Source organism: Python bivittatus, unplaced genomic scaffold (genome assembly GCF_059951505.1).
Source record: "Python bivittatus isolate LINGU-HERP-01145 unplaced genomic scaffold, Pbiv_v1 ctg000560_np1212, whole genome shotgun sequence".
Taxonomy (NCBI): domain Eukaryota; kingdom Metazoa; phylum Chordata; class Lepidosauria; order Squamata; family Pythonidae; genus Python; species Python bivittatus.
This window is the reverse complement of record NW_028277083.1, coordinates 8,065,748-8,087,879: the sequence shown is the minus strand read 5'-3', so window position 1 is coordinate 8,087,879 and position 22,132 is coordinate 8,065,748. Positions and strand designations below refer to the sequence as shown.

The window sequence follows — 22,132 nt, the reverse complement described above, 5'->3', positions numbered from 1 at the left end:
AAGGTAACATGCTTGCTTGAAATTTTTATTGACAACTGTTTGGTCCCAACGCACAAAATACCACTTGACCCACAAAAGTGTCCAAACAAATTAGACAATTAAGGACAAAGATGCCATATTGTCTATCTTCACCCACCCAGAGTGCATAGTTGAGGGCTGCCTTGATCTGTTTCATTTTAGAACAGTAAAGAAAGCAAAATTATTGAAGTGTAAATTAAAGAATTTCGTCATCTTAATTCATGTTCAAATCAGTCAAGTTACATTATTTCTTCAAGCCTTTGTAAATAAAAAAAAAAAATCTAATCAAATAGACTTGCACTATGGAGGGGACAAAAAAACCAACCCAAACATCTCCAAAACAGCATTGTTCAATTTTCAAACAGCAATTTAGTTCACAATGCCACATGAATCCAAGTATGATGGCTTATTCTCTACAGATGACATGGCCACATCTGTATTTCAGATACGGAACACTACTGGACTTCTACATTTTTTTTCCCCCAAAACTTGGGTCTCACTTTTTTTTTTTTTAAGATGACTTGCAATCCCAGCTCAGAACAACCACCAGTTCTGCATATGCACGACCCACAATAAGAGATGAGGCCTTTGTTTTATGCAGGTTATACATAAAGCGACGGAGAGATGGTCTCACAAATACTTGAAACACTAGAGAGAAGGGAAAATCTAACAATTTGTTCCTATGAACCCCATGTCTGTGGAGGAACTGTAAGGCTATCCAACACACTGTGCCGTGTCACAATCTCAGAAAAACTTCCAGTGTTTCCCTGCATTCATCATGGCTATATAATTCAGTAAGGTTCAATATATGGCTTTGTTTAAAAATCCTCTTTTAAACAAAATCCATTTTTGTTTAAAAAAAAAAAAAGTCACCTGTAGCCATCTGGTGGTATTTCTTTTTTTCCTTCAGTTGCTGGCTGTGAAACTCAAGCCTGCTTTTCCAACCTTGTACATTATAAAATATAATTGTTACAAAATATATATATATTTCTGTGTTCAGCCAGTGGAAACCTCGGAATAGGTTCTTTTCCTTTTGACAAGCAGTAAAAATTCTTTCCTGGCAAATACAACCCATTGTAAGTGCCAAGTTTACCCAGTAGGGGTATAAACCTTCGGAAGACGTTTTTAAGGTCGCTCTCTAAAAAGAAGGCAAAAGGATCCCACTGGCTCATCCCCTTCCGTAAGGCTGGCTTTTCTAAAAGCCAACAACGGCCAAAAAATACCCCTAATACGAACTGGAAGAAAAAAATGACAACATGGAAGAGTAGCTTTCAGCACTAGGAGGAATAAAAACCAGACACAGTTAAAAAACGCATCGATTCAAATTAAGCTTCCCATTTATTACACATTTAAAAAGTTTGCAAACAAGGTTAGGCACGTAACCTTGGCATTTCTACATACTGCTCCCATTTCTGCACGTGCGGAAGCATCACAGCCTTCTGTCTTAAAAAGCTCCTGTCACCTTGTGCGGTTCATGATTTATGCATGTCGATGCATATTTATTTTTGGAATATCAATGGCTCCTGGCAACCTCGAGTGAGAAGGTGCAGCACGAGTCATCTCAAAGGTGCCTTCAAGATGCATGGCACCGAGATGTTTTTCTCTGTTTCCTTCATCTCAAATCAGCATCCACTTGGCAGCACTTATAAAAGGGAAGCTTAAAACCTTCACCACTTCCTACAAGTTTCCTCGACGGAACTGAATTATTACAGAAGGCGTTTAAAAGGGGTTTTGTACCAAACCAACCAACTCTCCAACCATCGTTTTTTTTTTTTTTTGGCAATAGTTAATTACAAGTCATCGGAAAAAAAAAAAAATCCCAAGTTTTGCCCTTACAAAGCTACTGTTAAAGACCCCACCACATATTTCAATCAAAGTGACAGTTTTAAAACGCTCTCGATAGGCCATTTTGCATGACAAATTATGCACTGCATTGTTATTTTCTGATAACAAATTTGCAAATTAGAAACAGCCTAGAGATTTATGTATTATGTATAGTATTACATCACCTTTAGGCATCAGAAACTTAAAATCCATTCGTCAAGGATTATCGCATCTGCTTTTGTCGACATGGGACGGAATAAAAAAGGGTAAAATGTTAGATCACGCTTAACAAATGTTTGAAGTTCAAATAAAAAACCTGCCCAGCTTAACTTCAGTTGAAATTGCGCAAAATTCGCACAGAAGGTAGTCAAAGTGACAAAGAAAACATGTTTGTGGCCACCCCCCTCCAGATTGTGATTAAAAATAATAAAAAAAAAAAAGCTGACTTTTATTTTCTGTGCAGTCTAACAATACGATGCCTTTCACACCATGACAAGATTTAAAGCTTGGTTACAGGTGCAAATGAAAAATTGGCTGCCAATTTCACTCGGTTCTTATGCTGCTTTCGGGCTGGACTGTCCATGGCTTCTCTGCACCCCTGGTGTTCAGACGAGGGGCAGGGAGGTGCTGACATATTTTCTGCAGGATTAGATGCTTCAGAGAATTGGCTGATATCTTTGTTAGCTTCTGAAGGACCAGCAGCCTTCTCCTCTTCAGGTCCCATTGTAATCTCTGAAATGAAAGCATGACGGTTCTGTTTTAAAAAGGAGCCCATTTATTCTTCAGACACCTCTACTGCTGTAAGGGTAAACATAAAAAATTCTATTTCACAATCTAGGGAGGTAGCACAACACACTGTATGCCAATAGTAAGCGCTGGGTAGAAATGTAAGGGAAATAGGATTTTACAGATTGGATTGTCCTTGGTTCAGAATTCCTGAAGCAGGCGCAGGGGAAGGAGAGAGAAGACGAAAGCCATGGGAAGAAAAATTTACATGGGAAGGCCACGTAATCTAGTATCTAGATTCATTCTGCCTCTGTCAGGATACCAGAAGCCATTTCACCTGTTCTGGGTGAAAAAAGGAGATGCTCCAGCAGACACATTGAAAGTTCTGGAGCCAGATTGTTCAGCTTTACTTAAACGGGAATCTTTCATGAAGCCCAACGTCTCTAAAAAGAACAAGAAGCAAGGCTAATAAACCTCTGACTCTGAATACCCCAAACCAGGTGCTACTTACAATTGAATTGTTAATATTTCTACAAAAGAAGTGCAGCCTGTCAGGGAATGAGGATGTAAAAATGTTCACATATAAAAGAAAAATGAAACTCAGAACTCTTAGAAATGTTGAAGAGAAAAGATCTGTTCTCTAGATGACTCTAGGTATGTTGGGTACCCAAATCCCAGAATTCATAGTCAATGGAATTCTGGGAGTTGTAGTCTTCCAATATACCTGTAAGGCTTCACTAAGGAATAGTTCCTAGAACAAGGTTTCTCAGCCTTATCAACTTCCAAGATGTGTGGACTTCAACTCCTAGAATTCCCCAGCCAGTCTTAAAAGTTGATAAGGTTCAGAAACCCTATCCTAGAAGAAGCAGTTAATGATCAGAACTTCTGCTAGTATTGCTTGGGGCCAGGTAATACAGGAAATATTAAGGTTTACCAGAAGGGGTTGGTGAATGTTCTTCGAAACGAATGAGATCTGCTGATTCAAGAACCACTGGATCTGGTCTCAGCTGTGGGGAGGGAAGGCAGGAAGGGACTGGCTCACATAAAAGATCAACAGGTGATGTGTTGGTGAGGCAGAGTAGTTCTTGCTCAGTTTGATTTGAGACTGCAGAGAGGGAAGAAAATTAAGGCAACTCCTTAGAAACTCACAAGAGCAGTGAACCCAAAGACCCACATTAAAGCAAGCTTGTAAAATCATGCTTGTTTCTTTAGTAGGCAGCCTAAGGAACATTATTATGGAAACCCACTAGAGCCATACACCTCTAGTCTTAGCTTAAAAAGAAAGCCAAGATTCTCAAGAGCTCCATTTCTGGAGTAACATGAGATAAATTGGATCAAGTCATCAAGATGGAATTCTGTCAGTCACACCTGAATGATTTGTATTTGATTTCCCCCCAAGATTTCAAGTTGTAACAACTACTGAAATCCTAAGGTTAGGCAATCTCACTTGTTATGGCAATTGTCACCATCATCTAGTGAGCATCAGGAGTCCAAAGCTCCTCCAGAACTGTAGAAGAGATCAATGACTACCTCTTTAAAGCCGGGTGGCCATCTGGAATTCGTTTGGGCTCTGCACTTGTTTCAGGAAAACATGGCCAAATCAATACCTGTTTCCCTTCTCTCATTCTGAGCTAGAAAGAGAAGGTGGAAGTGGGTTCACTTTTCTTAACAGGTTCTGAGGAATTCTCAGAAAGCAAAACCTACTACCTACCATCAAATGGGTCTTCACTCTGAGCTAGAGTGCTTTTCTGAGCTACAGCCAGCCTTGAGAAGGAGAGAATCATGCTTGGTCTTGCAATGCATTTCAAATAAAGGTAAGAACATGCTGGTGAGAGAGATGATCTTGGCAGCCACAAATGTTGCGATGGCCACTAAGATTAGCCATGATTCACTGGCCACATCATTAAACTTATCAAAAATTATGTCATGAAAAAATCTGCTTCAAGTTCTATAGATGTTTTGGCTTCAAAAAAAGTTATCTGTACAATGCCTCTATCTTCTGTTAATCAGCGGAAACCTGTTCATAAATTTAACTATCCGGTACTTGTGACACAGGAACACCCATGTGGAAGACTGCTTACTACTGTTAAGAGTTAGTTCTCATATAGTCAGTGAAAAGTACAAACAAGGGAGACATGGTGAGAGATCAGCTCACTCAAAAATGGTGGGTCAAGTCCTCTGCTCCTTGGGAAGGGAAGCCAAATGCATGAGGGTCTGAATAATGTTTCTGTGTAGAGGACTTGTTCTTGAATCAGAGCCGTTGCTGAAATTCTTTGGTTACTGCTTTCTACCTTCTTGTTTGTATAATTCCTGCATTACCTGTAAGCTTGCCTAAGGGGCTCATTCCTGCCCATGGGATGAGTGACCTAAAACTGAATGGGGCGTTTCTTGTGAAATCAAGGATACTTGAAGAAAGCACCTGCTGGAAACACATTTACTTTCTTTGATCAACCTTTTCCACTCTGGCTGGTGTCTAGCTTCCAGAATTCCACCACCTAGCTGGAAAACTCAACATAATCTGAAGGACATCAGTTTGGGGAAAGCTGGTTTTGAAGATCATTAGACTGATGAACTTCACATGTATGTCGTGAGGGGAAACTCTGTTATTAGAGAGCTTAGCTAAATCATGTGTGATAAAACCGTCTCTTGACCTATTTTTACAATGAACATTTGGCCACACAATGCCATTCAACAGTGGAAAAACCGGAGAGGAATAAAGAGGGAAATATCTCACAAGCCCTCGTTGTGAACAAGAAATGGGCAAAGCACCAAACAACTCCAAAAGCCCAGAGATGCATTTTACAGGGGGAGAATTTGGTATTAGCCTTAGCCGCCAACTACATGTCACAAAGAGATGGCCAACTAATGAAAGAAAATGGCATTTCTCAGAGTTTTTTTTTTATATAAGGAAAAACCCTATGTCGTGCCCCCAAAGCACACACAAAGTTGTACCACCAACATTTGGGGGAAAATATATTTTAAAAATTTTGTTGTTTTTTTTTTTTTTAAAAAAAGCTTGACTTTGGAGCTTAATTTTTTTTTTTTCCTGCAAATGCCTTCCACAATGCATTGTTCTGTTCTGGGGCTTTCAACCCCCAAACCTGTGGCATCTTAGGTCCTTGGGTATTTCACTGCTGCCCATCCACGCTTTATATTATGAAAGAGCTGCTCAGTCAAAAGACAAAAAGATAGGGACTAGAGTAGAGGAGAAAATCCTGTGGTACTACAGATATTTTGTGTGTGTGTGTGTGTGTGTGTGTGTGTGCCTTTGAATCAGTGCTGACTTCTGGCGACTGCCTGGACAAGTCCCTGCAGTTTTCTTGGCAAGATTTTGGAAGTGGTTTGCTACTGCCTCCTTCCTAGGGCTGAGAGAGAGTGACTGGCCCAAGGTCACCCAGCTGGCTTCGTGCCTAAGGCAGAATGAGAACTCATGGTTTTCCAGTTTCTAGCCTGGTGCCTTACACCAAACTGGCTCTCTTGCTACACATACTTCTGAACTGCAATTCCAAGCAGGTTGCACCAGTAGCTATGCTGACTAAGACTATAGGAGGCTGAAGTTCACAACAAATGTGAATTATTAGTCTCATATCCTTAATCTAGAGCAATAATAACTGGAACAATCCTAGGTTTAGAATTGTGAGGTTCTATCAAAATATAGTTCTGGGACTTGCCCAAATCAGATGTACATATATATATAAAGAGAAGAATGGGGTGGGAGATGAAAATGGAAAAGGACATGTGAACCACAACCTTAATTCTGTCCTTGGCCTGAACTATAGAGGCTAGGATTTTGGCTTATCTATTCAAGGCCACAAGACTTAACATTGCTGTATACAACATATCTGCCAGTAATCAATTAATTACCAACGTTTGGTGCTTCCAGTATTAAATCTAAGGATTTGTTCACTCCTGCTGCCTTTGTAGCTTGTCCATCACCATCAGCAAGTTCATTTTCATAACTTTCATCAGCAAGAGGAAGACTGGGAGAGCTAAAACGAGCTAATAGAAGGGGGGGGGGTTAGCAATGATTCCCTTTGACAAATAATCTTATACCGAAAGATCTTTGGGCTTTATTTTCCAAAAAAGGAGAAAGGTTAGCCCAAAACTGGGCTTACTTACTTTTCATGTCATTCTTCAGAACAACAATCCTCTTATGACCGTGACCTTTTATCCATACTACCTAATTAAAGGCAAGAAAGAAAACAAGTTAAATTCTTGCTGCTTTAAAGGTAACATCTCCTCCTTTTTTGTTAATTACACTCAAACTTTGGCTGGATGGGTTCCATGAAAATATTGGAAAATTAACCCAAATCACTGTTTCATATCACTATAAAGTCACACTGTAGTTGCTGTGCCCCAGTTTAACAAATCACAAGAAGCCAACCGTTCTACTCATTTGGAACAACAAAGGACTCCTTTTAATCTGAACTCAGCTGGTGAGTTTCTAGAGTGAAAGTGAGAGTTGAGGTGGGGCAGAAGTTCTACATTCAGCTAGTTAATGTAGTAAGGCAAATAGGATTTTGGAGATATTAACTGTAATTGAACATTTTTACTGCTGTACCCTGAGGACTATAGTTCACAAATAGAACAAAAGCCTAACTCAAAGTATTTGATATAGCAAGGAACAGATTATCGTTCTGGAAAAAGCTCAAGCAGAGACACACCTTCTCGAGGGCTACCCCAGCCCTCTGGAACAGCCTCCTATCTGAGATCCAAGGGATCCCTACTCTTCTTTTAGCCTTCTGGAGGTCCATGAAGACCTGACTCTTCCCCCAAGCACTGGGCTAGGATGGGGGCTGAGCTGGGAGGCTGGCGCCTGAGGAGAAGGGTACTTTAGTTTTTAGCTGTGTTTTTAATGGATTCTTGTGAGTCACCTAGAATCATTGTATGAGATAGGCGGCCTTATAGGTCCTGCGAATGAATGGACGAATGGGTAAATAAGTAAAGCTAATCTTTCCCGGAAAAAAATGATTTGACACCTTTTAACAGAAACTATTTTAAGGAAAGCGCCTCTGAGCCACACTGCCGCCAAATGCTATTAGTTGCTGTACTGACAGCTTTAATCAGATACTTCTGAAGGGCCCACCGTCTTCACTTTATCTGCTATGAATTATTTACAGGGAAGCTATCAGGTATCTCTGGGTCCCTCTGGTTAAGACGACTACGGAAGATGACAATTTGGAATGTAAGAATCCTGCACATTAAAAAAAACAAACAGCAGCTACAAACCGATGGAATTGCTCCTAGGAGTTCTTCGATGTTACTGTAGCCATATGTCTTGGGATGCAGTGCTTCTCCTGTGTATTTGCTGTAGGCTGTTGAGAACTCGTGAAGGAAGATCTGTTGGTAATGGTAGGTATGAAGCAACAGCCTCACTTTCTTGGCGAACACATAAAGGTCTGTCAGCTTCACGTATTCTGTTTCACCACCAATAAAAATCTGTAGGGAAAAAGGACTTACGTGTAACTAGTCCCCCTGCTTCCACAAATGGAGGAATATTCAGGAGTATGAAGTAGAAGTATGCAATGTATTTGGAAGTGTGATGGAATGTATCTACGAGGAGGAGAGTGATGTGGGAGATCAAGGCTATCGGGAAGGAGGGGGTGCATTCCAGGAGGGGGGAGGAGGCAAGAGGCAGCATAGTCCGCAGGGGGAGCGTGACAAGAGAAAGAGATTCAGGATAGCCATTCCCTAGAATCTCCCAGGGTAGATCCACTAGTTGCTGTAGTATAGATGGAGTTTGGCAAGATTCTGTCTATAAGGTGTAAGCAAATAAAGGGACTGGACTGGACTGGACTGTTTCATCGTTGTTCTTGGGCTGGGCCTGACAGGAAGTCAAAATATTCCATCCCTGGAATGGCCATTCTACATCGACCAGATGTGGTTTGTTCTCACCTGGATTTCAGAGTTGGGTTATGATCCATGTAGAGGCCATACCATTTCCAAAAAGTTGGAACAATCCACACCAACATCAGAAACACTTCCAAGGAGATCAGAACAGTCCATATCAATGACAGAGATGGCTGGCTGGAATGTTTTAACTTTGAAATGTTTTGCACAGCTCCGATCTAAAGCTATACTGGCCAGGCTTGAAGAATGACAGCCCTGGCAGTTAAATTCCAACCAATTTGCTAGGGCTGGGGAAGTGCTAGGTTTATATGTAGGAAAAAGTAGACAATTAAAATGGTAACAATTAGGGACTGCAGACAAAAGGGAGCTTTGCTCTCCATGGCCTATGTGTGAAGAGCCCAAGTTTCTTCCTCACCTCGATAAAATAAGGCACGCTCATCAGGAGCTCGCTAAATGTCATGAAGCCATATTCACATGGGTTGAGGACAGTCCCCTGGGCAGCCTCGTAATGCCTTTTAAGCTCCTCCACAGAAACCATGGTGGCTTCGTCCAGGGTCATGAGAAGCACCAGAAGTTGCGAAGTCAGAGTCCGGAGGGACTTTTTATTTATCAGCTGAAGCTGTTTCCCAGATTCTGTATCGACCACCTGCAGGAGTTCAAAGAAGAGACCAGATAGCAGCCTTCCAACCTATTGCACTGCACTGTTAGACTACAACTCCCATAACCGCCAAAGCTATAGCAGATGGAAATTCTGGAAGAAGGATTGGGGAGAGAGCTGCCCCCATCATTTAGAATTTTAGAGTGAAGATTTCATGAGCTATTTGGGTTGCTCAGCCATGGCGTTTCATTGTGGGTTGGATTTTCCCCTCACTCAACCGACCCAGTCCTCCCGTTAAAACCGCCATAAAGTTTTGCCTCAGGTAACACGAAAACCTACCTTGATAACATGGCAAAGTTTCTGCACCAGAGCTGGAACAGAGCCAACATCGTAGTCTTGGAGACGCAATGGGTAGCCAAATGTTTTAGCATATTCAGCAAGTACGTCTACCATCATGAGACATTTATCCTTCTGTGAACGGAGCAATTTAACAAACTGGGCAGCTAAGGCTTTGACTTGTTCTATCTCTGTTAGCGTAAGGATTTTCTCCTCTCCACATTCCAGGACCTGGAGATGAATGTCAGCTTGGTTATTTAAGAAAGACTGGAAAAGGCAATGCTAGAATACCAAGAGCAACTGTAGGATCAGAAGCACAGTAGCCTTTTCTTTCAAAGGCCATGAAAGACAAAGATAGCACGTAATGTCTCTTTTGAGTTAAACTGGATTCCCAATGAGTTCATGGACATAGGTAGTCCTCATTTAGCAACTGTAATTGGGACCAGCACATCTTGGTTGTTAAGTGAAGTGGTCGTTAAATGAAAAATCACCTGACCGTGACTGTGCTTACGATTTTACACAGGACAACACGTACAAACTGAGTGTAATGGTGAATTAAGAGAAAGAGACCCTGCGAAGGTCGTAAATGCAGGCATTGGTTGCAAAATTATTTTTTCAGCACTATTATAACCATGAGTGGTTGCTGCCTGAGGCAGTCATTGAGCAACGACTACCTGTATGTGTGGTTTTTTTGGCAATAATACAGTAGTGATTTTCTATTATCTTCTTCCAGGATGCATTTTCCAATGTCCCAGTCCAACTCACTCCCCTGGGACTTCCTGGTGCTCTCCCATCTGGCCCAGTCCTAATTTGGGGAGGGGGGGTTGAGCTCAGCCAGTCTAGTAGATGCTGTCTCCTAGCTGCTTGGTTGATAGCCATTTATTTAATTCATTTATGGCTACAACTTATATGCGGCCCCATTTCCAAAAACTCTGAACAGCTTAAAGTACTAATTAACAAGATTAAAAACAAAAACCTCCAAATATGTCAAATTACCATTAATGCTTGGGAATATAACCAAATTCTGACTAAAATTAGAACCAAGCACCTGTCAGAATTTCAAAGGAGCCAAATAACAGCGCTGTGACTATAGCAATATCGTCTCATTTTCAAATTCATTAAAAAAAAACCCCAAACATTAACATAAATGATCAATGAGAATCTGGAAAATTAAAACCTCTATTCTCATATGGTAATAGCAATCTGAAAGACAGAACCTTAAAAATTCATCAGCACTTATTGATTTGTCTGAAACATCTCAGTGGAATAAACATAGAAACATCCCTCTTAAATATAAATGCGCCCGTGCACACACACACACACACACACACACATATATATATATATAGCAGTCTTGAAGTTAAATTCATTTTTGCAACATTTATTCTTCCCCATAAATTCATAAGTATTTTCAACTATTTGTTAATAACACTGTTAATCCAAGTTATACAGGTGACCATATTTGCATCTACTAACAAAAGCATTTTTTTTGGAAGAAATATTCCCAAATATTTGAGAGATTCCCAACAATATGCATAACCCTGTTTTTAATATACTTTTGGAAAAACCTTATTATTAATCAACAATATATTAGATTACCTTCAAAATATACTTATGTAGTACGATAATATCTTGTAATTTTTCTTAAACAAGACATAGCTGTACAAGTGGCTGTTTTTTACAACAGCAACTAACTTTCTGGGTCCCTGCTCCAGACACCACACTATACAGGCAATTCTTCTACTAGTGAACAGGAAAACATACCTCTTTGCAATAACTTGCAGGTTTAGGCATGAATCTGACATTGAGGGGTCCCCAATCTTTTGGGGCTGACACATTTGGAATTTGGGGAACACGTTATAGACACTCTCAGAATGGTTGCTGGGATTGGTTGTCAAAACCAACCATATACAGGTAGTCCTTGTTGAACGACCACTCATTCAATGACTATTCAAAGTTATAGCAGCATTGAATGAGGGGGTCTTATGGCTGGTCCTCGTATTTGCAGCCGTCGCAACATTCTGCGGTCATGTGATCGTGATTCAGGAGTTTGGCAACCAGCTCACAATTACAATGTCACAGCGCCCTGTGGTCACATGATCACCATTTGCAACCTCCGCTGCCAGCTTCCAACAAGCAAAGTCAACAGGGATGTCAGCAGGAGGTTGCAAATGGCAATCGTGTGATTGCGGGATGCTGTGACTGCATGGGATTCGCCTAGCAATGGCAACTGGGACTGTTGGAACTGCCATTGTGACTCTCTCATACCCACATGTCCACACCCAGAACAAGCAGATTATGGAGAAGGGTAGCCTAGAACGTCTTATCATGCACATTTTGCATATGTCGACTATCTCTGCATTCAATCATCCAAGCACCTTGTGTTATCACACAGTCCACATGTATTTCAGTAATGTGCTAGCATACGATACTGATCAATTCAATGGTCTTGGCAAAAAAAAAGATCTTAAGGCTGAAACATGGGATTTTTCAGGCTTCTGAAATAAGAATAAGAAAGCAATGCTGAACCTGAGGATCGCCCACTGCCCCCTTCCACAGGCCCAGAATATCTACAGCCTACCTGTAAGACGTCGGGTATGGCTTCAAAAAGTTCAAGTAGTTTGGTAAATCCATAATAGGCAAGTTTGCACTGGCGCCCAAAGTGATGGTGATAGGATGGGATGAATTTGTTGAAAGGCATGCGGAAATAGGGCTGATGGCGTAGTAAATCAACCACTTCCTTGCAGAACTGTTTTGTCCTTTCAATCTCTTCCTTGGTACGTTCTAAAGATGGAAAAGGAGCATCTATAGCTGTGTTTTTTAAAGTGTGGTCTGAGGACCCCTGGGGGACACCCTGTCAGGGTGCCCCCCAGGTAGACCATACAGGAAACACGATCAGATGAGCTACTTCTACTTTATTGTAAGGCTACATTAACAGAATCTTGCAAGTATGAAAGTATGAATCTCCTGCCCTCTCTTTTACAGCCTGATAAGTTAGGGAGGTTCCCTTCTGAGTTTTTTTCTCTGCCTGTTATGCAGCCGAAGGCCATGGTCTCTCTTATCTGATCATTCCCTAGGCAGCATCTCTCCTCCCTGACTCCCAAGGTCATTTCCACATACATTACGTCCCCAAGCCCCTCTCAAGGTCCACAAAATCAAAGTTATTTACCAGATACTGAAGGTATTTATAAAGATTTAAAACAATGTTACTCTTCTCAGTATTATTTTTTATTTGTTAAAAAATATATAGGGTTTTTCATGAAGAACATTTTATTTATGTTAATATCAAATGGGTTTACTATTGTTATTTTTACATGATTCAATAAATAAATATTCTACAAATGCATCCATTTTAATTTTTAATATGGTAAATATTGATAAATATAACCCAGTCAAACAAAAGCTCTTTTGGGGTCCTCCATAATTTTTTAAAGTGGGAAGGGATCCCGAGAGGAAAAAGGTTAAGAAACACTGATCCAGAGTGAATATTTGGGGACCAAACCACGTAAGCAGGATAAAGCCAGCTTTTAGTTCTCTATCATCAAGCCAACTGAATTCTGGTCTACAGGAGGCACTGACTTCTGCAGCATTTTCTGAACCTCCAGGACTACATTCCTTCTTTCTGTTTATTTTTATGTTTCATGTGTTCATTCCTTTGCCAGTCATGGCATCCTGACTTTCCTCCAGGAGTTTAAGACAGCATCTATAGCTGTCAGGCATCTGTTTAAATCCAAATAACATTTTGCCAAACATGATTCTCACTGAGTCTCTTTGGAAAGATTTATTGAGATAAAAAGGGGAGGGGGGGAGGTCACAAGAATTCCGGCAACTGAACTATTTTCCATCTAAAAATCAATATACTCCAAAGTACATTAGGGTGGAAACAGCTTTATCTTCTCTTTAGCTACAGTCCTAGTCAATTGAGACAATAAATAAAACCCATCAATCAATAAGTAACAGCCTTTCTATGAACCAGCAAAGTAGCTGTCTTTTCTCTGATAAACTCAGAAATTTGCAGCTGGTGCTTTACAGAGTTGCCTCCTGAATCTTTGCCACTCTTGAGAATAGTACCTTTTCCTGATTTTTCACAACAATATCCACCTTATTTGGCAGGCAAGGCTGAGAGAGAGTGGCCTGAGGTCACCCAGTGGGTGCCCATAGCCAAGGATGGATTTGAACCTGGAGTTCCTTGGTCTTAATCCAATATCTTAATCACAATGCCACACTGGCTCTAGGTAGTTTATGATAGTTGACCTATCCTTAGTTTGTTTTTTCATTAGACTACAATCATTTGTTGCACTAAGCAACAAACCATAGTTTACAAATCGGAGTTCACCCAATACCCTATGCCAAAATCAAGATTATTGCCAGGCAGGATGCTTGGGGCACTCTTGGAGGAAAAGCAAGACTTTAAATAGATTGGGGGAGGGCGCAGCTAAGATGGCAATGGAGCATCAGCTTCCAGGCTGAGCTCCTTATGATATTTTATTTATCTGTTTTTATAATTCTAAATAGTTTGGATTTAAGGAAACTTTGGCATACTTCTGATGACTTCCCCACATCTGCCTGCATCAGAAACTTGGGGAGGGAGGACCTCTTAGCTGAGGGATTTTACTTGTGAAATGAGAACTCACAGAGAGTTCTGCAATATGGAGAGATGATCTTAGCCACACCAGAAAAAATCTTACTCTTCCTTCATTTCTAGAGTTTTTAGAATTCACTTGGTTTTAGTTAGTACTCAGTTCATTTGGAGGTATTTTACATGTACTGATTCTCTCTCTCTTTTAAAAAGTATCCCCCACTGTCCCCAGGATCTGCCAATGGGCAGCGTAGGTGTCCTCCAAAGAAGCATATAAAATAAATGTACCATATTTTTCTGACTATAAGACGATACTTTTCTCTAAAATCCTTACGCTAAAAATTGAAGGGCGTCTTATTCAAGGAAGTAAGCCGAGGAGGGAACCGTGCGGTTGCAAAACTGCCCATACTTTGTCTCTGCAAACAGGCTTCCTCCAATCACGAGCCTCCAATCACGAGTGAAACTGCCCATACTGTCTCTGCAAACAGACTTCCTCCAATCATGAGCCTTATGTAACTGACGTCAGCTGATGCTGAACAAACCAACTGGAGGAAGTCTGTTTGCAGAGACCAGCTATCGGCAGTTTCACTTGTGATTGAATGTAATCAGTTATGCAAAAGAGCCTGGAAATAGAGCTGCAGAGAGACGGTTTGGACATCCTCCCACCTAGTGTATCAGGTCAATGTTACCTAATTACTAAATAAAAATGTATTCTGCACTATCTTTAAAATATTGATTTCTTAATTTTGGGTTGGAAAAGTGGGGGTCGTCTTGTACGTGGGGGCGTCTTATTGACGGAAAAATACGGTATATCCGAAGCCACCAGTCTCTCCTATAATTCATTAGCGAGAGATCCCAAAAGCAAAAAATAAAACAAAACCCACCACAGCACCGGATTGCCAGCGATTGCCTTAACTGTATTTAAACAACAACAACAACAACAACAAGAATCTTCCTGGAAGTTTTTAAAAATAGGCAACATACCTCTCTTAGGAATACAGATGACCATTTCATTCTCTTGCTGAGACAAACAAATGGTTGTGTCGGGAATTTCTGAAATTAGATCAACCAACTCACACACTCCGTATTCAGTTACGTCCCAGTCTTTTGAGAAACACCTACAGGTTTAATCATGAAGAAAACGCTTGAAAAAGCACTGTGTTGAGATCAAACAAGCACAAAATTGAAGGCTTCTGCTTGCCCACTCTAGCCTCCGCACAAAACCCAACAGAAAAGCATTCCTGACGTTTAAAACGAATACCATGAAAAATATTTTTGAAATGTAATGATCAATGTTTGTCAGGCTATGTTTTTATTGGAATCCCGTAAGATTTTTGTGTAAATGATCACTCTAGGACACATACAGTCAGGTCCGGAAATATTGGGACATCGACACAATTCTAACATCTTTGGCTCTATACACCACCACAATGGATTTGGAATGAAACAAACACAATGTGCCTTAACTGCAGACTGTCAGCTTTAATTTGAGGGTATGTACATCCAACTCAGGTGAATGGTGTAGGAATTACAACAGTTTGCATATGTGCCTCCCACTTGTTAAGGGACCAAAAGTAATGGGACAATTGGCTTCTCAGCTGTTCCATGGCCAGGCGTGTGATATTCCCTCAGTACCCCAATTACAATGTGCAGATAAAAGGCCCAGAGTTCATTTCAAGTGTGCTATTTGCATTTGGAATCTGTTGCTGTCAACTCTCAAGATGAGATCCAAAGAGCTGTCACTATCAGTGAAGCAAGCCATCATTAGGCTGAAGAAACAAAACAAACCCATCAGAGAGATAGCAAGAACATTAGGCGTGGCCAGAACAACTGTTTGGAACATTCTCAAAAAGGAGGAACACACCGGTGAGCTCAGCAACACCAAAAGACCCGGGAGACAACAGAAAACAACTGTGGTAGATGACCAAAGAATCCTTTCCCTGGTGAAGAAAACACCCTTCACAACAGTTGGCCAGATCAAGAACACGCTCCAGGAGGTAGATGTATGTGTGTCAAAGTCAACAATCAAAAGAAGACTTCACCAGAGTGAATACAGAGGGTTCACCACAAGATGTAAACCATTGGTGAGCCTCAAAAACAGGAAGGCCAGATTAGAGTTTGCCAAACAACATCTAAAAAAGCCTTCACAGTTCTGGAACAACATCCTATGGACAGATGAGACCAAGATCAACTTGTACCAGAGTGATGGGAAGAGAAGAGTATGGAGAAGGAAAGGAACTGCTCATGATCCTAAGCATACCACCTCATCAGTGAAGCATGGTGGTGGTAGTGTCATGGCGTGGGCATGTATGGCTGCCAATGGAACTGGTTCTCTTGTATTTATTGATGATGTGACTGCTGACAAAAGCAGCAGGATGAATTCTGCAGTGTTTCGGGCAATATTATCTGCTCACATTCAGCCAAATGCTGCAGAACTCATTGGACGGCGCTTCACAGTACAGATGGACAATGACCCAAAGCATACTGCAAAAGCAACCAAAGAGTTTTTGAAGGGACAGAAGTGGAATGTTATGCAATGGCCAAGTCAATCAGCTGACCTGAATCCCATTGAGCATGCATTTCACTTGCTGAAGACAAAACTGAAGGGAAAATGCCCCAAGAACAAGCAGGAACTGAAGACAGTTGCAGTAGAGGCCTGGCAGAGCATCACCAGGGATGAAACCCAGCGTCTGGTGATGTCTATGCGTTCCAGGCTTCAAGCTGTGATTCACTGCAACGGATTTGCAACCAAGTATTAAAAAGGGAAAGTTTGATGTATGATTATTATTCTGTCCCATTACTTTTGGTCCCTTAACAAGTGGGAGGCACATATGCAAACTGTTGTAATTCCTACACCGTTCACCTGAGTTGGATGTACATACCCTCAAATTAAAGCTGACAGTCTGCAGTTAAGGCACATTGTGTTTGTTTCATTCCAAATCCATTGTGGTGGTGTATAGAGCCAAAGATGTTAGAATTGTGTCGATGTCCCAATATTTCTGGACCTGACTGTACATTCCTTGGAGTTTGCTGCGCTGGCCTATAGGTTAAAGATCCCAGAGGAGTGGTGGTGGGTAAGTTTGGTGGAAATAAAAAATATTGGATTTGGTTAGGAAGAAAACCCCCGAAACTGGCCCGTTTCTGGTGTTCCATCTTTCATGGTGGTCAAACTTTAAAATCAGCTCATTTCAATTCCTTCTAGACACCTCTATACCTAGAGGATTGTACTGCTGACTTTCAGATGATTTTAATCCGGAGAGAAGAGACTTGCGTCTCCCTTTCCATGAAAAGATGTCACTTCCTTTAAACCCCAAGCCGCTAAATTAAAAAAGAAACAAGATAGATTTTTACATTTGCAGTTGGAAATGCAAAAACATACTTGCCACAGCTCTGCATACCTACCAGTGATAAGCGTGTAAGAATTCTCTGACTACAACTCGCTTACTGGCCTGGGATTTCAGAAGCTTTAGTAAATCTTGAGTGAATCGCTTCACTTGAGCCCTGTGCGTTAAGGTTAACAAGCGCTTGGTTCCTATCCCAAGAATCTGAGAAGAAAAAAATAGTTTGTATGAAGTTTTGCGGCTAAGCCTGTACGCTCATAAATCAAGTTGTCTTTCTCTCGTTTAGCGTGAAGGACTGGGACGAAAATGTGATGTCAAACCCTAGAGAGATCCCAGGAAAGTCTCTTTAATACTCATCTGCGGTAAATCTTGGGAAACTATAAGAGAAAACCACTTTTCCCCACTTTTCCCATTTTCTCATGATGACAGTTCCCTTCCAAAGCCAGCTCTTGGAGGCCAACATTGCTCCCAAGAATGAGAAGGTCTGAACTCACTTGCAGGACATGAGGCACTGATTCCAGCAGCTCCATTAACTTGGAATACCCATAATCAGACACACGGCATTGCTTGGCAAAATGGTGGTGGTACATTGGGATGAATTTGCTGACAGACATAATACAGGAGGGCTGGTTTTTAAGGAGATCAACCACTTCTCTACTGAACTGGATGAGTTGTGGATTGCCCACAGGGCTCTTGGAACGCAACAGCCAAGGCTCTAGAACAGAGAGAAGACGACACCCACAAGAAGGCATTTTTACTTTGAGGAACATGTGAGAAAGCAATAAACATCACAGTTGAGCAGAATTTGGAGGAAGTACCCCATTCTGTTTAGTGGAAATGAAAAGAAGAAAAAGAATCATCTCATGTGTGGGTAAGTCACTCTGCTCCTTTCAAATGCTTGGAATGACAACTTCCACAACACCATGAATTACTTAGGCTATCTGTGATTGATGGAACTGAAGTCCAAAACACCAGAACACTGGGTTGTCTGAAAGCAAGCTTGCAGTAAGTAAATTGTGTGTCAAATCACCAAGGTGACCATTGCCACCTGCTGTGATACACTGCAGCAAAAATAAGAATAGTGGCTGGAGAGCTACAGAGTTTGACATGCTCAAGGGCTTCCAGAAATCCTAACCCTTTCATTCCCTGCCCACCCATCCATGTTGCTGGACAACTGACTTTCTTTGCTACATGGCAAGCTAATTGTGAAAGTCCCCAGTGCTGAAAGAGAGTGCTCAGACTGCAAACGGAGAAAAAAAAATAGTTTGAAAAACAGCACAACTTTCTTTCATGGGATTACTTGCTTGAGAGATATTAATAATTTTTAAGAAACAATGCTCTAATTCAAATTCTGTGCTAAGGCTTGAGAACATCAATACACAGAAAGCACAGCAGCTATTTATCCACACGCATAAAAATTAAATACAGCCATCTGGTTAATTGCAACAGGGGGCAGCAGCTACTGAACCTTGGCTGATCCCAAAAAAGCTAATCAAGGTCAGAAATGATTTAACACTTGGATGGGAGAACACAGTATTTGGGTTGAAGGCTAGACTGGGAAGTCAAAACAGCTTGGAAGAAGACAATGGCAAGTCAGTTCTATATTCTTGCCACATAAACTATATGGACCTAGCCATATAATCAGTGACCTGGAGGCAAGTGCTATTCAGAGACTTCATCTTATTTTTAGTTGGCAGACCTGTTTTGTCATAAAAATGATTCTAAATCTCTGCTTTTTAAAAGCTAAAAAAAGGGAGAAGTGTCTAGTAAGAGAAGATTCAGGAGGATGTAGGCAAACATGAGATTACCACATATTCACAAGGATATGGTTCATGGTTGCCAGTGACCATTTTTTTGCCATGGCAGGCTGGCAAGAAAATTCTGCCAACTCAAGTTCTCCCTGCCTCATATAGATGGGTTATCCCAGGTTCTCTCTGCAAATTCAGACAAAAGGGGAGAAATGGAATGAAGGGCCAAGTTCAGGTCACTAAATAAGAAAGTGACTACGGAGTAATATATATACCTGCAGTAGGAGGTGGCGGTTTGTTATGTATCCACTTTACAACTTTGATGCCATTTTGTGCTGTAGCGATATTAACACCAGGAACACAGGTGATAAGGTGCTCCAGAGGAACGCCTCCATGGCCTTCCTGCACCATTTCTAGACTGCTAAATTCTGAAGCATAACAGTCTTGGAAGCTATAAAAGAAAAAAAAAATGTGAATATAAAAGAATTAGCTCGGTGCTTATAGGGCTATTCGTACCTTCTCTGCTTGTAAAGAAATCTTGGGTAACTACTGGAAATCAGACGCAATCAACTGTCCCCCTTCAATATGTTCTAAACATAACGGGCAGCGGTATGACTTTGACTGGATCTTAACTGCAGCAATAGTGGATTAGTAAAGATCAGTAAGAATCCTGAACGGAGGAATTGTGGAGTCACATCCGTTCTGAACATTCTATTATTAATTTAAAGAGTTAGAGGTATCTCCTCCCTTTCTTTAAGGAGTTTAAGATATAACCCATAATGCTCTGTTGCCAGTTTTACCCACGTAAAACAGGCCTGGCTGAAAGTGAGTGAAGGGACAAGAGGCTTCCAGGACTTAGAACAGACTTGAAACAACCGCTCACGTCTTCCTTCTGCACCACAGTGCTTTTCGATGTACTGCACATTTTATAACCGATGGCTCAGGACAGTTCTATTATATTCATCATCCATAATGAATAATTTGGGGAGGTTGTGTGGTTTCATAACATCCTAATGCTCATTGGCAAGGAACAGGCCAACATCTCTTTTCTATTCACCAAATCAAACCTTCACATTAAAGCCACACAGACTGGGATGTGAGGTTGTTTTGAGGGTTTCACAGAAAATTTGGTATCACGTCAAATGACCTTTGGCCAGAGATGCAAGAACACACCCTTAGCCTTTTCACATGTATGAGAGTGTACCGTGACTGATGTTGCCTTCTTCCATTCATAGGAGCTAACTTCTCAAAGGGCCTTAAGATCGAATGACATACAGGAAATACAGTTGGATGTTGATAAACATAGAGTAACCATTTCTAAGCTGTCTTAACAGCCAGCTAGTCTGTGCAACAATTATATTAAAGAAGACCAAACTCTGCCTGCAGATTTACAATTTAAGCGCTGGACAAAGACAGAGAAAAGAGGAGGGGAAGGAGAAAATTAAAGCCCTGGGAGAGAAGGTTCTTTCTCAAACACTATCTAAACAATTGCAGCGGGGAAGGAAGGAGAGAGAGAGGGAGAGAAAAAGGCAGAGACGTGGAATAAAGAAATCCATTAATCTGCAATTCAGGCAAGAGGGAAGAAGCAACCGGGCCGACAGGAAAATGCAAATTAAGAACAGGATAACTGAAGTATAATTCTCTGTGGTTTCTGACATGCCCAAACGAATAAAGTTCAAGGTGCTCTAAACAGGACAGGGTGTAATTTGCGTACTTGTCTTTGGAGCAAGGGGGGGGCGGGGAGACCGTTTGGCAGTCAAAATGCAGTTCCTGGCATGGCCTCCTCGCTGCTAACTGTCCTTTTCTGTCACAGACCCAGCTCCGTTATGGAAAAGAGACAGGCAGGGATGACCAGGGGCAATTTTTAGTACGAATTTTCCTGAATCGGATTTCATACTGACTCACTTTGCACCACCTGTATAATTGAATCATGGCTTGGAGGAGTTTGTCTTGGAAACCGGGGGGGGGGGGAGGGCTTCATTATCTGGGTCAAATAATCCAAAGGGGATCACAATGAGCTCCAAACAGACCCACGGATGTCTGAACTCTCTCTTGTCCCCCGTGTCATGCAAAGAGCTGGCAGGGAGGGACATCCCCGGTGCCTCTTTAGGCACTCCTCCAGCCTGCTCACTGCCCAGTCTCTGGGGCTGAGTTTGAAAAACGAGACGGAAATGGGGGAGAAGGCCAAACCCACCCTGCATCTGTTCATGGTAGCACTGCTCCCGGTTGTCTGAATTTTTAATTCTCCTTCCTGGCCCCAGGGAAATTAAAAAAAGGAAAAAGGCAGGAAGTGGGAAGGGAACTGACAGCTTCCCATAGTGCCTTGGAAGACAAAGAAAATGACTGTCGGATGTTGTGCTGCACAATGTTGAGTGGACTGACCGAGGGAAGGGATCGAGTGGGCACGTCCTAGGAATGGGGCCACTCATGGACCTGCTGTACAGAAGCCTAAATCGGACGGGATACCTGCAGCCCCTCGATGCTTCTGAGCTTCCCTTTTGTGGCCTTGAGTTGAAAAGAACAATGTTCTTGATGGTTCCATGAGGAATGAGCTCTCTAAGAGCCTTTGCGTGTTAGAGCAATGGTTTTACCTCAGTAGTGGGACTGTCCCCTCGTGGGTCTGTAACAAGCTGTGAACTTGAGGAGCAAATGTCTTCAGAGAATGAATCACAAAGGGAACTTTGTAGGAGTCAGGGTCAAAGTCGTGTTCGCTAGAATAGCAACAAAATTAAATATTATAGGAGGCTGAGCAAAGAATATGTGTATATATAACTCTCCCCAGTACAGCCCACGGCTTAAATGTTTGTTATCTCGCAAACTTTTACAAGAACTGAAATGAGTCCAAACCGGACTGTTCTTCTACGATAAAGCATAAGAGGTTTAATAAGTTCTTCCTCCTACTATGCAGACGACTGGATTTAATCTATGTTGGCTTGACAATTTCCACACCTACGAAAGGAGGAAAATAGGTCTAAGATCAGTGGCAAAGCCTTTGCTTTGCACACCTGAAGTCCCAGGTTCAATTTCAGCATCTCTAAATTGCACTGCCTAACTCCCTGTTGAGTGGATCATGGGCAGGCTCACTGATCCACGGTGGAGAGCAACTTCCTAT

The 22,132-nt window shown here is 41.6% G+C and overlaps 1 protein-coding gene across 3 annotated transcripts in view; it reads right to left on the bottom strand.

Annotated features, from left to right (window-relative positions):
- Window positions 1-169: 169 nt before the first annotated feature.
- Window positions 170-22,132, bottom strand: part of MARF1 (meiosis regulator and mRNA stability factor 1) — a 34,383-nt gene continuing 12,420 nt past the window's right edge. For 2 of the 3 annotated variants that reach the window (XM_088148127.1, XM_007422001.3), the window contains exons 15-27: window positions 21,612-21,731; window positions 19,296-19,471; window positions 17,767-17,987; window positions 17,334-17,476; window positions 14,916-15,049; window positions 11,934-12,136; window positions 9,356-9,583; window positions 8,834-9,064; window positions 7,798-8,007; window positions 6,688-6,748; window positions 6,433-6,567; window positions 3,503-3,673; window positions 170-2,574 (exon numbers count right to left, since the gene is read on the bottom strand). In XM_088148127.1, the coding sequence (XP_088004253.1) occupies window positions 2,342-2,574; window positions 3,503-3,673; window positions 6,433-6,567; window positions 6,688-6,748; window positions 7,798-8,007; window positions 8,834-9,064; window positions 9,356-9,583; window positions 11,934-12,136; window positions 14,916-15,049; window positions 17,334-17,476; window positions 17,767-17,987; window positions 19,296-19,471; window positions 21,612-21,731 (2,266 nt within the window). In that variant the 3' untranslated portion in view covers window positions 170-2,341. The remainder of the gene's footprint in view (window positions 2,575-3,502; window positions 3,674-6,432; window positions 6,568-6,687; window positions 6,749-7,797; window positions 8,008-8,833; window positions 9,065-9,355; window positions 9,584-11,933; window positions 12,137-14,915; window positions 15,050-17,333; window positions 17,477-17,766; window positions 17,988-19,295; window positions 19,472-21,611; window positions 21,732-22,132) is intronic. The other variant, XM_088148128.1, reaches the window with a different exon arrangement.